The sequence below is a fragment of the Sminthopsis crassicaudata genome, chromosome 1, assembly GCF_048593235.1.
Source record: "Sminthopsis crassicaudata isolate SCR6 chromosome 1, ASM4859323v1, whole genome shotgun sequence".
Taxonomy (NCBI): domain Eukaryota; kingdom Metazoa; phylum Chordata; class Mammalia; order Dasyuromorphia; family Dasyuridae; genus Sminthopsis; species Sminthopsis crassicaudata.
The window spans coordinates 632,093,518-632,109,254 of record NC_133617.1 but is presented as its reverse complement, the minus strand read 5'-3'; the positions used below and the strand labels follow the sequence as shown (position 1 = coordinate 632,109,254).

Here is a 15,737-nt window from a genome sequence, read left to right as displayed (position 1 = left end):
TTTTTATGCCCTAATACATAGTCAAGTTTTGTGTAGGTTCCATGTACCATCAAGAAAAAAAGTATATTCCTTTCTGTCCCCATTTAATTTTCTCCAAAGGTCTATCATATTTAACTTTTCTAAAATTCTGTCTCCTTAACTTCTTTTTTTATTTATTTTGTGATTCAATTTATCTAGTTCTGATATGGTTGAGATTCCCTACTAAGTATAGTTTAACTGTCTATTTCTTCTTGAAGCTCTCTTAATTCTCATCTAGGAATTTGGATGCTCTACCACTTGATGCATATATGTTTAGTATTGATATTACTCAATTATATATGGTACTCTTTAGCAAAATGTAGTTTCCTTTCTTATCACTTTTACTTAGATTCATTTTTGGTTTTACTTAATCTGAGATCAGGATTACTACCTCTTATGATTTTTATGCTTCTTGAACTGAAGCACAATAGATTCTTGTAACATACCCTCCTGGCAGTTACAATTACTAGTCTGCCTTAGGCCCAACAGAGTACCTTTGACCACTGACCTTTGCAGTGTCAACTCTACCCGGCTCGCCTCCTCTGAGGCCTTCAAAGGTCTCTGGCCACGATCTCTTGAATCTATAGTTTAATAACCAGTAGCAGGCTCAAGAACAGCCACGTTTAATCTTAAAAGCCTTTATTATACCTACTCACATAATGCCCTGACTTAATGCCATGACTTGTTGGTTCCCTAGTGAACACCTGGTCAGAAGACCCACGTGTTCACTACCAAACTCCTTACATCTCTGGGCTATCCATCAGCTTGGCTCAGGGAGCCAAGTTAAAGAGAGCAACTGCTGTCTACAGTGGGCTTATATAGGGCCTGTGAGGTCACACACACAGCCAACCAGCAAGAGAGCCGTCACTTATTATGAAGCTATCTCAGTATGGCCAAGATCCCACCCACAGGGCAGTAATATCCACAGAGATTACTTCCTGGGGCACTCAATCTCTCGTTGCGTTGTGGCGCCGCCCATTTAAAAGGCCCTTACAGATTCTGCTCCAGTCTTTTACCTTAACTCTGCATGTATCACTCTGCTTTCAGTGTGTTTGTTGTAAGCAACATATTGTAGGATTTTGGCTTTTAATCCAGTCTGCTATCTACTTCTGTATTGTGTTCATTCCAAAGTTAAAATTACTAATTGTATTTCCTTGTCATCCTTTTTCTCCAAGTTATACTTTATTCTTTTCTTTTCCTCCTCTCCAGTGTTTTGCTTCTGACTGCCACCTCCCTCAATCCGCCTTCCTCTTTTACATCCCCTCACCCCTTTTTGATCCCTTCCCCCTTCTACTTCTCTTCTCCCTTCTTCCTCTTTTCCTTTTCTCTTTTCCCTCCTACTTTCCTATAGGGTGAGACAAGTTTCCCTATCAAACGAAATATGTTTGATATTCTCTCTTTGAACCAAATCCAATGAGATTAAACTTCACACAATACTCATCCCTCTCCCTTATCTCCCTCAATTATAATATTTTTCCCCTCTTCATGTGACATAATTTACCTCATTTTACCTCTCCTTTCCTCTTTTACCAGTACAATACCTTTTCCATCCCTAGTTTCTTTTTTATATCACAATAAAGTCTAATTATGTCTATATCCTTTAAGTATATCCCTAACAAAGATACATTTCTCAAGAATTAAAAATATCATCTTCCCATATAAGAATGTAAAATTTTTAATCTTTAAAAAAACATAGTTTTTTTTCTTTAGCTTTTTACCTTTTTGTGCTTCTCCTGAGTTCTGTTTGAAGATCATTTTCTGTTCAGCACTAGTCTTTTCATAAAAAATAAATGAAATTTACCTATTTCATTGAATGTCTATTTTTTCCTCTGAAAGATAATGCTTAATTTTGCTGGATAGTTATGCTTGCTTACAGTCCAAGGTCTTTGCCCTCTGAAATATCATATTCCAGGATCATATTTGATCCTCTAAAGTGAAAGCTGCTAGGTCCTGGGTAATCCTGCTTTGTAGCTCCTTGATATTTGAACTGATTCTTTCTGGCTACTTGTAATATTTTCTCCTTGATCAGATAATTCTGAAATTTAGCTGTGATATTCCTTGGAGTTTTCATTTTTTGGATATCTTTCAAAAAGTGATCAGTGGATTCTTTCAATGGCTATTTGCCCTCTGGTTCTAGGACATAAAGTCAGTTTTCGTTGATTATTTCTTGAAATATGTTATCTTTTTTAAATTAATTTTATAATTATAACATTTTTTGACAGTACATAGGCATAGGTAATTTTTTTACAACATCATCCCTTGTACTCCCTTCTATTCTGAATTTTCCCCTCCTTCCTTCCACCCCCTCCCTTAGATGGCAGGCATTCCCATACATATTAAATATGTTATAGTATATGCTAGGTACAATATATATGTGCAGAACCGAATTTTGTTGTTGTTGTTGTTGCATTTGGAAGGTAAAAATAATCTGGGAAGAAAAACAAACAAACAAAAAATGCTTACAGTTTACACTCATTTCCCAGTGTTCCTTTTCTGGGTATAGCTGATTCTGTGCATCATTGATCAATTGGAATTGGATTAGCTCTTCTCTATGTTGAAGATATCCACTTCCATCAGAATACATCCTCATACAGTATTGTTGTTGAAGTGTATAGTGATCTCCTAGTTCTGCTCGTATCACTCACCATCAGTTGATGTAAGTCTCTCCAAGCCTCTCTGTATTCCTCCTGTTGGTCATTTCTTATATAATAATAATATTCCATAACATTCATATACCATAATTTACCCAACCATTCTCCAATTGATGGACATCCATTCATTTTCCAGTTTCTAGCCACTATGAAAAAGGCTGCCACAAACATTTTGGCACATACAGGTCCCTTTCCCTTCTTTAGTATTTCCTTGGGATATAAGCCCAGTAGTAGCACTGCTGGATCAAAGGGTATGCACATTTTGATAACTTTTGGGGCATAATTCCAGATTGCTCTCCAGAATGGTTGGATTCTTTCACAACTCCACCAACAATGTATTAGTGTCCCATTTTTCCCACATCCCCTCCAACATTCATCATGATTTGTTCCTGTCATCTTAGCCAATCTGACAGGTGTGTAGTGGTATCTCAGAGTTGTCTTAATTTGCATTTCTCTGATCAATAGTGATTTGGAACACTTTCATATGAGTGGAAATAGTTTTAATTTCATCATCTGAAAATTGTCTGTTCATATCCTTTGACCATTTATCAATTGGAGAATGGCTTGATCTCTTATAAATTAAAGTCAATTCTCTGTATATTTTGGAGATAAGGCCGTTATCAGAACCTTTAACTGTAAAAATGTTTTCCCAATTTGTTACTTCCCTTCTAGTCTTGTTTGCATTAGTTTTGTTTGTGCAGAAACTTTTTAATTTGGTATAATCAAAATGTTCTATTTTGTGATCAATAGTGGTCTCTAGTTCTCCCTTGGACGCAAACTCCTTCCTCCTCCACAAGTCTGAGAGGTAGACTATCCCATGTTCCTCCAATTTATTTATGATTTCGTTCTTTATGCCTAAATCTTGGACCCATTTTGATCTTATCTTGGTATGTGGTGTTAAGTGTGGGTCCATATCTAGTTTCTGCCATACTAATTTCCAGTTTTCCCAGCAGTTTTTGTCAAATAATGAATTCTTATCCCAAAAGTTGGGATCTTTGGGTTTGTCAAACACTAGATTGCTATAGTTGTACACTATTTTGTCCTGTGAACCTATCGTGTTCCACTGATCAACTAGTCTATTTCTTAGCCAATACCAAATGGTTTTGGTGACTGTTGCTTTATAATATAGTCCTAGATCAGGTACAGCTAGACCACCTTCATTTAATTTTTTTTTCATTACTTCCCTTGAAATTCTCGACCTTTTGTTGTTCTATATGAATTCTGTTGTTATTTTTTCTAGGTCATTAAAATAGTTTCTTGGGAGTCTGATTGGTATAGCACTAAATAAATAGATTAGTTTAGGGAGTATTGTCATCTTGATTATATTTGCTCGGCCTATCCAAGAGCACTTAATGTCTTTCCAATTATTTAAATCTGACTTGATTTTTGTGGCAAGTGTTTTGTAGTTTTGCTCATATAATTCCTGACTTTCCTTTGGTAGATATATTCCCAAATATTTTATACTATCGACCATTATTTTGAATGGAATTTCTCTTTGTATCCCTTGCTGTTAGATTGTGTTGGTAATGTATAAAAATGCTGAGGATTTATGTGGATTTATTTTGTATCCTGCAACTTTGCTAAAATTCTGAATTATTTCTAATAGCTTTTTAGCAGAGTCTTTGGGGTTCTCTAAGTATACCATCATGTCACCTGCAAAGAGTGATAGTTTGATTTCCTCAGGTTCTACTCTAATTCCTTGAATCTCTTTCTCAGCTCTTATTGCCGAGGCTAGCCTTTCTAGTATTATATTGAATAGTAATGGTGATAGTGGGCAACCTTGTTTTACTCCTGATCTTACAGGGAAAGGTTCTAGTTTATCGCCATTACATATGATGTTTACTGACGGTTTTTAATATATGCTCATTATTTTAAGGAACAGTCCATTTATTCCTCTACTCTCAAGCGTTTTTAGTAGTAATGGATGTTGGATTTTATCAAATGCTTTTTCTGCATCTATTGAGATGATCATATGGTTTTTATTAATTTGATTATTAATATGGTCAATTATACTAATAGTTTTCCTAATATTAAACCAGCCCTGCATTCCTGGCATAAATCCTACTTGATCATAGTGTTTTATCCTGGGGATAATTTTGGCTAATATCTTGTTTGAGATTTTAGCATCAATATTCATTAAGGAAATTGGTCTATAGTTTTCTTTCTCAGTTTTCGATCTACCTGGTTTAGGTACCAGTACCATGTCTGTGTCATAAAAGGAATTTGGTAGGACTCCTTCAATCCCTATTTTTTCAAATAGTTTATATAGCATTGGAGTTAATTGTTCTTTAAGTGTTTGGTAGAATTCACATGTAAATCCATCTGGTCCTGGGGATTTTTTCTTAGGGAGTTGGTTAATAGCTTGTTCTATTTCTTTTTCTGAGATGGGACTATTTAGACTACTTACTTCTTCCTCTGTTAATCTGGGCAACCTATATTTTTGAAGGTATTCTTCCATTTCATTTAAGTTATCGAATTTTTTGGCATAAAGTTGAGCAAAGTAGCTCCTAACTATTGTTCTAATTTCCTCTTCATTAGTGGTGAGTTCTCCCTTTTCATTTTCAAGACTAACAATTTGCTTTTTCTCTTTCCTTTTTTTAAATCAGGTTTACTAAGGGTTTGTCTATTTTGTTGTTTTTTTCATGGAACCAACTCTTAGTTTTATTAATTAATTCAATAGTTTTTTTACTTTCAATTTTATTAATCTCACCTTTTAATTTTAGAATTTCAAGTTTTGTGTTTGTCTGGGGGTTTTTAATTTGTTCCTTTTCTAGCAATTTTAGTTGTAAGCCCAATTCATTGACCCTCTCTTTCTCTATTTTATGCAAGTAGGATTGTAGAGATATAAAGCTTCCCCTTATTACTGCTTTGGCTGTATCCCACACATTTTGGTATGATGTCTCATTATTGTCATTTTCTTGGGTGAAGTTATTATGTCTATGATTTGCTGTTTTACCCAATCATTCTTTAGTATAAGATTATTTAGTTTCCAATTATTTTTTGGTCTATTTTCCCCTGGCTTTTTATTAAATGTAATTTTGATTGCATTGTGGTCTGAAAAGGATGCATTTACTATTTCTGCCTTACTGCATTTGATTTTGAGGTTTTTATGCCCTAGTAGATGATAAATTTTTGTATAGGTTCCATGAACTGCTGAGAAGAAAGTATACTCCTTTCTGTCTCCATTTAGCTTTCACCAAAGATCTATCATATCAAACTTTTCTAGTATTCTATTTATCTCTTTGACTTCTTTCTTATTTATTTTGTGGTTTGATTTATCTAATTCTGAGAGTGCAAGGTTGAGATCTCCCACTATTATAGTTTTGCTATCTAATTCCTCTTGCAGCTCTCTTAATTTCTCTTTTAAGAATTTAGATGCTGCACCACTTGGTGCATATATGTTTAATATTGATACTGCTTCATTATTGAGGCTTCCCTTTAGCAGGATATAATGCCCTTCCTTATCTCTTTTAATTAGATCAATTTTTGTTTTTGCTTAACACCACATACTAAGATTAGATCAAAATGGGTCCAAGATTTGGGCATAAAGAACGAAATCATAAATAAATTGGAGGAACATGGGATGGTTTACCTCTCAGACTTGTGGAGGAGGAAGGAGTTTGTGTCCAAGGGAGAACTAGAGACCATTATTGATCACAAAATAGAACATTTTGATTACACCAAATTAAAAAGTTTCTGCACAAACAAAACTAATGCAAACAAGATTAGAAGGGAAGTAACAAATTGGGAAAAAATTTTTACAGTTAAAGGTTCTGATAAAGGCCTCATCTCCAAAATATACAGAGAATTGACTTTAATTTATAAGAAATCAAGCCATTCTCCAATTGATAAATGGTCAAAGGATATGAACAGACAACTTTCAGATGATGAAATTAAAACTATTTCCACTCATATGAAAGAGTGTTCCAAATCACTATTGATCAGAGAAATGCAAATTAAGACAACTCTGAGGTATCATTACACACCTGTCAGATTGGCTAAGATGACAGGAACAAATAACGATGAATGTTGGAGGGGCTGTGGGAAAACTGGGACACTGATGCATTGTTGGTGGAGTTGTGAAAGAATCCAACCATTCTGGAGAGCAATCTGGAATTATGCCCAAAAAGTTATCACAATGTGCATACCCTTTGACCCAGCCATACTACTACTGGGCTTATACCCCAAGGAACTACTAGAGAAGGGAAAGGGTCCTGTATGTGCCAAAATGTTTGTGGCAGCCCTTTTCATAGTGGCTAGAAGCTGGAAGATGAATGGATGTCCATCAATTGGAGAATGGTTGGGTAAACTATGGTATATGAATGTTATAGAATATTATTGTTCTATAAGAAATGACCAACAGGAGAAATACAGAGAGGCTTGGAGAGACTTACATCAACTGATGCTGAGTGAAACGAGCAGAACCAGAAGATCATTATACACTTCAACAATGATACTGTACGAGGATGTATGCTGATGGAAGTGGATTTCTTCAACATAGAGAAGAACTAATCCAATTCCAATTGATTAATGATGGACAGAACCAGCTACATCCAGAAAAGGAACACTGGGAAATGAATGTAAACTGTTATTTTTACCTTCTGAATCCAATTCTTCCTGTGCAACAAAAAATTCGGTTCTACACACATATATTGTATCTAAATTATACTGTAATATATTTAACATATATAAGACTGCTTGCCATCTGGGGGAGGGGGTTGGGGGAGGAAGGGAAAAAATCTGAATAGAAGTAAGTGCAAGGGATAATAATGTAAAAAATTACCCATGCATATGTACTGTCAAAAAATGTTATAATTATAAAATAAAATAAAAAATTTAAAAATTAAAAAAAAAAAAAATTTTTGTTTTTGCTTGATCTGAGATGAGGATGGTTACTCCTGCTTTTTTGGTTTTACCTGAGGCATAATAGATTCTGCTCCACCCTTTTACTTTTAGTTTGAATGTATCACCCCAGGTTCAGGTGTGTTTCCTGTAAACAACATATAGTAGGATTCTGACTTTTAATCCAGTCTGCTAACTGCTTCCTCTTTATGAGGCAGTTTGCCCCATTCACATTTATGGTTAGAATGACTAATTCTATATTGCTTGCCATCCTGTTAACCCCTGCTTATGCTTTTCTCCTTTCCTTCCCTCTTACCCCTCTACCCAGTGTTAAGCTTGTGAACACCACTTGCTTTTCACAGCCCTCCCTTTTAAGTATCCCTCCCCCACTTTAAAGTTCCTCACCTTATTTTACCCCTTTTCCTCACAATTTCTGTATTCCCTTCCCCTTAGCTTACTCTTTCCCTCTCTCTTTTCAATGAAGTGGAAGAAGTTTCACCATAAATTGAATATATCTATTGATACACACTATGTTCATCTCCCTCCTTTCTTTCTCTCAGATATAATAGGTTTACCTTTGCCTCCTCATGAGATGTAGTACCATCACTTTACACTTTTTTATGATATAATTTCCTTTCCACCTCTAGTTTCCAGGACAAATTATGCATATATTCTTTACATATTTTTATAACAGAAGTATAGTTCTCAAGATTTCTTTTTACCTTTTTAGAAATCTCTTGAGTTCTGTATTTGAAGATCAAACATTTTATATAGGTCTGGTTTTTTCATCAAGAATAGATGGAATTCATTTATTTCGTTAAATGTCCATTTTCTTCCCTGGAAAACGATGCTCATTCTTGCTGGGTAAGTTATTCTTGGCTGCATACCAAGTTCCTTAGCCTTTCGGAATATCATGTTCCAGGCCCTTTGTTCTTTTAATGTGGACGCTGCTAGATCCTGGGTTATCCTTATTGTGGCTCCTCCATATCTGAATTGCTTTTTTCTAGCAGCTTCCAATATCTTTTCCTTTGTCTGATGGTCCTTGAACTTGGCTGGTCTCTTGTCTTTCTAATAAGGTACTTGACATTCTTTTCAATTGTTTCATTTCTCTGGTTTTGCTTGACTACCTCTTGGTTTCTCCTTGAGTCATTCATTTCTACTTGTTTGAGTGTAATTTTAAATGATGTATTTTCTTCACTCACTTCTTTTATATCTTTTTGTAATTGTCCAATTGAGTTTTATCTTCTATGGAATTTTTTTCCATTTTATCCATTTTATTTTTTAGAGAGCTGTTTTCTTTTTCCACCTCACTAATCCTGTTTTCCTTGGAGTTGTTTACCTTTTCCAGCTCACTAATCTTGTTTCTCAATGATTTGATTTCTTTATCCACTCTGTCTTTAAATGCCTGGAATTACTTCTCCAGGCTCTCTTGCCAAGCTTCCCTTTCCTTTTCCCATTTCTCTTCCAGCTCTCTTGTGAGAGCCTTTTTGATTTCCTCTATGAGATTCTTTTGTATTGAGAAGCAGCTCATATCCCCCTTAGGGGATTCCTCTGGGGACAGTCTCCTCAGTGTTTGAAGTCTGCTCTCTCTCCATACAGAAGTTGTCAATGGTTAGAGCCCTTTTGAATTTTTTGTTCATTTTGTCAGAGCAGGAATCGAAGAAAACAAATTGACAAGAGAAACAATAGGTCTGTTTTGGGGGGGATGGGGCTGGATGGTATTAATGAGCTTCCTTTACAGACTGGGGGTGGAGGGCAGCAGCAGCAAGGGACTAACAGGACAGCGATGGCTGTGCTGCGTCTTCGCTCTGAGGCTCTGAGAACACGCTGAGTCAGTCCAGGTGTGGGTTGGGGGTAGCCAGGTTCCGAGAGAAGCTAGCTTTCCGGGATTTTAATCTTCACCTCTGGTGTTTACACCCTCTCTGCTGATCCTGGCTTGCTGCCAAGATGGAGTATCCACAGTGGGGTAAAAGCCTTTTAGCAGAAACGGCAGAGATTGTACCCCTCCCTCCTCCAGTCTGAGCTGTGTGAGCTGCCTGTCTCACTCTGGCTGCCTGCCCTCAGTCTGCACCCAGTCTGATTGACCCTCCCCTGAGCAAACACAGACCTTTTCTGACGAATTTCAAGGATGTCTTCTCTTGGTGATTATTTGTGGATTTCTTTCTGGGTCAAGCATTAACTCCGAGGCTTGTCATGAAGTAAGTTCTGAGAGAAAATGCGGAGCTCAAGCAGCTGTCTGCCTCCACGCCGCCATCTTGGCCGGAAGTCTGGCAAAAACAAAATTAGAACCAAATAAAAGAGATAATCTTAACTTTTTAAAAGGTACCTTACACAATGAAGTAATACTAGTATTACATATATACCCACTAAATGGCATAATATCCAGATTCTTAAAGAAAAAATTAAATGAGTTACAGGAGAAAATAGATAGTAGATAATAAACATAAAATAAATAGCAAAGTTAAGAAGATGAATAGGATTTTAGGAAAGTTAGATATGATAAACCTCTGTAGAAAACTTGGAGTGAAAAAGACTATATGTTTTTCATCAGTGCTACCTGCAATCTTCACAAAAATTGAATATTTATTAGGGCATATAAAAACTCATAAATGCAGCGAAGCAGAGATATTAAATGTCCCACAATGCAAAAAAAAAAAAAAATACAATCAATAAAAGGCCTTTGGCATCTAGATTAAAAATAATTGGAAACTTAAAAATCTAAATCTAAAAAAATGGATCAGAAAATAAAGGAAATAATCAACAAATTTCATTAAAGATGATAAAAGCAATGAGACTACCTACCAAAATTTGTGTAATGCAGCGAAAGCAGTACTTGGAGGAAAATATATATCTCTAATCTCTTAAATCAATAAGATAGAAAAAGAAGCATATTAATGAATTGGGCATGCAACAACAACAAAAACTAGAAAAGGAACAATTTTTAAATCTTTAGTTAATCACCAAAATAGAAATCCTGAAAGTCAAAGGAGAGTCAATATAATTAATCAAAATGACAATTCTGTCTGATTTACTTATTTAGTGCCATGCCAATCAAACTACTAAGGAATTATTTTATAGAATTAAAAAAAAATCTTAACAGAATTCATCTGAAAGAATAAAAGATTCAAAAAAAAAGAAATCAATGCAAATTGAGGACTGTAAATCCCAATAGTATCAAATTTCAAACTTTATTATAAATTGATAATCATCAAAACAATTTAATATTAAGAAATAGAGTGGTGCATGTGCAAAAATGTTTGTGGCAGCTCTTTTTGTAGTGGCTAGAAACTGGAAACTGAGTGGATGGTCATCAGTTGGAGAATGGTTGAATAAGTTATGGTATATGAATGTTATGGAATATTATTAAGAAATGATCAGCAGGATGATTTCAGAGAGTCCTGGAGAGACTTACATGAACTGATGCTGAGTGAAGTGAGCAGAACCAGGAGATCGTTGTACGGCCACAAGAAGATTATACAATGATCAATTATGATGAACGAACGAGGCTCTCTTCAAGAATGAGATTGATTCAAACCAATTCCAATTGTTCAGTGATGAAGAGAGCCATCTATACCCAGAGAGAGAAGTATGGGAAATGAGTGTAGACCACATCATAGCATTTTCATTCTTTCTGTTATTGTTTGCTTGCATTTTTGTTTTCCTTCTCAGGTTTTTTTTTCTTTCTAGATCCAATTTTTCTTATGCTGCAAGATAACTGCATAAATATGTATACATATATTGGATTTAACATATATTTTTATTTTTTTCTCTTTTTATTATTATAGCTTTTGATTTACAAGATATATGCATAGGTTTTCAGCATTGACCCTTGCAAAACTTTTTTTTCCAACTTTTGCCCTCCTTCCCCCCTTCCCCTCCCCTAGATGGCAGATAGATCCATACATGTTAAATAATTTAAAATATATTTTAACATATTTAACATGTATTGGACTACCTGCCATATAGGGGAAGGGGTGGAGGAAGGAGAGGAAAATTTGGAACAGAAAGTTTTTCAAAGATCAGTTGTGAAGGTCCTGTCGTCTCTTCAATTATAATCCTTCTCTGGGAGGAGATCTCTTTTCTGTAAAATCTTTTCCTCTATGAGCAGGTTTCTTAGGAAGCTTCTGGAGCCTCCAGCCAGACTCTCCTTCCAGACGATGTCTAAACTCAATCTCAGACTCTTCTTCCTGTAGAGAGCCGTCCCAACTCTGACCTAGAGTAGACTCACTTCTCTGGGCCCAATGTTGTCTTCTTTTATCCTCGCAGAGATTGTAATGAGAACTCAACGGGGCTTGTGAGAAAATATTTCAACCAATGAACTTGCTCCTTTTTAAAGGGGCATGTGAGAACTCAGGGGCTTAAAGACTTCTTTAACTCAGGCTTCTTAAAGGTGCAAACTTCTTTTTCACAGACAAAAATTAATTTACCCCACATAAAAAGGGAAATGGTTTGCTTGATTCTTCCATCTCTAATTATTGTCTTAAATCTTTACCTTCATGACTAAATTCCTTACCAAAGAAAGCCATCTGCAATTGATGCCTTCACTCTTTTTCCTCTCACTCTCTTCTTAATTATCTGTCTAGCCACTTTTTGTAATATTCTTCTTTAAAATATAATCTTCTCTGGGAGCAGGTTTTTGGGGGGCTTCTGGAGGCAGCCTTCATTTCAGTTTCAGTGTAATCACCCCAAATGCAGCCAGGAGTTTAAGTCCAAATCCTTTGTCATCTCCTTCAAAGTCTTGTCTCTTTTCCTGGGGCCTGGTTAGCTTTCTTGAAGCCTAGCTTTCCAGAACTTGAGCTCTGGCTTCTGAATCTCCCAGATTTCCAAGGGTTTGTGCTTGAGCCTCCAGCCACAACAAAGGTGGAAGATGGAATGAATCTGTTTCAGCCTCCAAGAGCTTCTAGTGTGCTTGTCCTTCCTGGCCCTGAGACCTTCCTGCTTATATGCCCCGCACTGAGTACACACCAATCATTGTATCACTAGGAAACCATTATTTGTTGTAGGATTAAATCACTGTCTCCTCAATTCCACTTAGTACCTTGTAAGAATCCTAACAAATGTTCTTAATAATCATCTCTATTTTCATGATTCTCATATCTGTTCATCCAACCTTTAATCATTCTCATCTCAAAATTTGTATTTTCAACTGCCTGTTTGATGCTTTAATCTTGATGTCTCATAGATGTTTTCCACTCAGTATATCCAAAACTCAATTCATTATCTTTCTCCTTAATTCTTCCCCTTTAATAAGAAAAGGGAATGTTGAAGGCACCATCCTCCTAGTCACCCAGTCTTTCAACCAAGATGTTAACCTTGATTCTTCACTCTCATCTCCCTTTTACAGTCAATTGCCAGGTCTTGTCAATTCTACGTCCACAACACTGTCCCTACCCTGATGCAGATCCTCTTTATCTCATGCCTAAATTATTGCCAATAGCCTATTGTATCAACTCTCTTCATTCTAGTCCATCCTCCACTCAGCCATCAAATTGTTTTTTTCTTTTTTTTTTTGCAATGAGTAATAATTGTTTAATTGAAGTTTTTATTTTCAAAACATACTTAAGAATAACTTTTCAACACTGACTGTTGAAAAACAGTGTGTACCAGTTTCTTCCCCCTTCGTCCCCCCCAAGATGGCATGTAATTCATTATATGTTAGACATGGTAAAAAAAAAAATGTGTTAAATCCAATATATGTATACATATTTTTTTTAATTTTAGGCTGGGGTTAAGTGACTTGCCCAGGATCACACAGCTAGGAGGTGTTAAGTGTCTGAGGCCAGATTTGAACTCGGGTCCTCCTGAATTCAAGGCTGGTGCATAGGTATACATATTTATACAATTATCTTGCTGCACAAGAAGAATCAGATCAAAAAGTAAAAAATGAGAAAGAAAATAAAATTCAAGCAAACCAGTACAAAAAGAGTGAAAATGATATGTTGTAAACCATCCTCAGTTCCCACAGTCTTCTCTCTGGGTGTAAAATGGCTCTTACCATCACAAAATCATTGAAACAGGCCTGAATCTCCTCATTGTTGAAAAGAGCCAGTTCCAATGGACTGGTGCTGGAGAGAGCCATTTGCACTCAAAGAGAAAACTGTGGAGACTGAGTGTGGATCACAGCATAGTATTTTCACTTTTTTGGTTGTTGTTGCCTCTTTTTTCTCTTTTTTTCCTTTTTGATCTGATTTTTCTTGTGCAGCATAATAATTGTGGAAATATGTATAGAAGAATTGTGCATGCTTAACATAGATTACTAGCTGTCTGGGAGAGAGGGGGAAAGGATAGAACACAAGGTTTTTCAAGGGTGAATATTGAAAACTAAACATATTTTGAAAATAAAAAAGCTTTAAAATAAATTTAAAATGACACAAATGCAAAAAATCCATCTATAATCATTTGAAAAAATGCTTTAAATCACTATTGATTAGAGAAATGCAAATTTTAAAAACTCTGAGGTACCACCTCACACTTCTCAAATTGATTAAGATGACAGAAAAAGATAATAATAAATGTTGGAGGGGATGTGGAAAAGCTAAGTTCATTGTAGTGGAGTTGTAAAATTATCTGGAGAGCAATTTGAAATTATGCCCAAAGGGCTTTAAAACTCTGCATACCTTTTGATCCAGCAGTACCATTGGGTCTGTATCCCAGGAAAATAATAAAAAAGAGAAAAGGACCCACATGTGAAAAAATGTTTGTATCAGTCCTTTTTGTGGTGAAAAAGGATTGAAAAAATGAGTAGATGCCTATTAAATTGGGAATAGCTGGATAAATTATGATATATGAAAGTAAGGAAATATTATTGTTCTGTTAAAAAATGAGCAAGCTGATTTTAGAAAGGCCTAGAAAGATTTACATGAACTGATGCTGAGTGAAACAAGCAGAACTAGCTATTGTACATAGTAAGAAGAAGATTGTGTGATGATCAACTATGAAAGACTTGGTTCTTCTCAGTGGCTCAGTGATCCAAGGCAAATCCCAATAAATTTTGGATAGGAGATACCATCTGCATCACAAAGAAAACTATGGAGATTGAATGTAAATCAACACATGCTATGTCCACTTTTTATGTTTTATTTTTCTCTCATGGTTTTTCCCTTTTGTTCTGATTTTTCTCTCCTACATAAGATTCATAAAGAAATGTGTTTTTAAAAATTAATGGGCATGTGTAAACAGAAAAAAACAATTAAATTTAAAGAAAAAATCTGGTTTTAAGGTACTCTCTGTTTATATGTATCCCCATCCCCACTTCCTGGGCTTTGAGTAAAATTATTTCATCTTGAAAAAAAAAAATTTTAAATGCTTGTGACTAACTGCTTAAGAAAGGAATTTGTCTCCCCTTTCTAATGCCAAGGTCTACTTGTTCTGAACAGAATATTTATTTTAATGATATTATGGTAGTGGGATGAAGTTAATCTGTGAATTAACTAGATCAGGGACTCTAAACCAAGTGCCAATGGAGAATAAATTTATGTTTCTGTTAATGGAATTAAAGCGTCTATATATCTTCTATACTATAGGTCTCTTTCCTCCTACAAGTGGACAAGTATACATTAGTGGGTATGAGATTTCACAGAATATGGCTCATATTCGGAAGAATCTGGGCATATGTCCCCAGCACAATATCTTATTTGATGAAATAACAGTTGCTGAGCACCTTTTGTTTTATGCTCAGGTAAGCTGAAAAGAACCCTCTTTTATATTTTTGTTCAACTACTTGATATATCCTAACCTTAGAACATTTTCTGAAGAATTGGGAAGTGGGTAAGAGGAGGGAGGAAAGAAATCCCAGCTTCTTCTTACTCATTAATCTGTTAATAGATTCACATTTTTCAAGCTAAAAAATTCTCAAGTATTTTCCTTATTAGAAAGCCTTTTTCTAACCAGTCTCCAACTCTTGTTTCTTAGCTAAAAGGATTACCTAAGAAAAAATGCCCGGAGGAAATTGATCATATCTTGGGCATTCTCGATATGGAACCTAAACGCCATGCTTTTTCAAGGACATTGAGTGGGGGAATGAAACGAAAGGTTTCCATTGGCATTGCTCTCATAGCAGGCTCCAAGGTACAGTAAAAAACACAAGATCAAACTTCTTGCTACAGTCTGACCAGAAAAATCAAGTAAAGTCATTTTAACTAAAAAGATACCTTCCACTGCATGCTTAATGGACAAGCATGTCAGTAATCTGATTGGCCTAGGGATCCATGAGTTTATGGAGTCAAA

The 15,737-nt window shown here is 35.6% G+C and overlaps 1 protein-coding gene across 6 annotated transcripts in view; it reads left to right on the top strand.

The window, feature by feature from the left end:
- The window catches only part of LOC141551315 (phospholipid-transporting ATPase ABCA3-like), a 230,654-nt gene that overhangs the window by 127,905 nt on the left and 87,012 nt on the right, over positions 1 to 15,737 (top strand). For all 6 annotated transcript variants that reach the window (XM_074282818.1, XM_074282817.1, XM_074282822.1 and 3 more), the window contains 2 exons: positions 15,035 to 15,189; positions 15,423 to 15,578. In XM_074282818.1, coding sequence (XP_074138919.1) covers positions 15,035 to 15,189; positions 15,423 to 15,578 — 311 coding nt within the window. The remainder of the gene's footprint in view (positions 1 to 15,034; positions 15,190 to 15,422; positions 15,579 to 15,737) is intronic.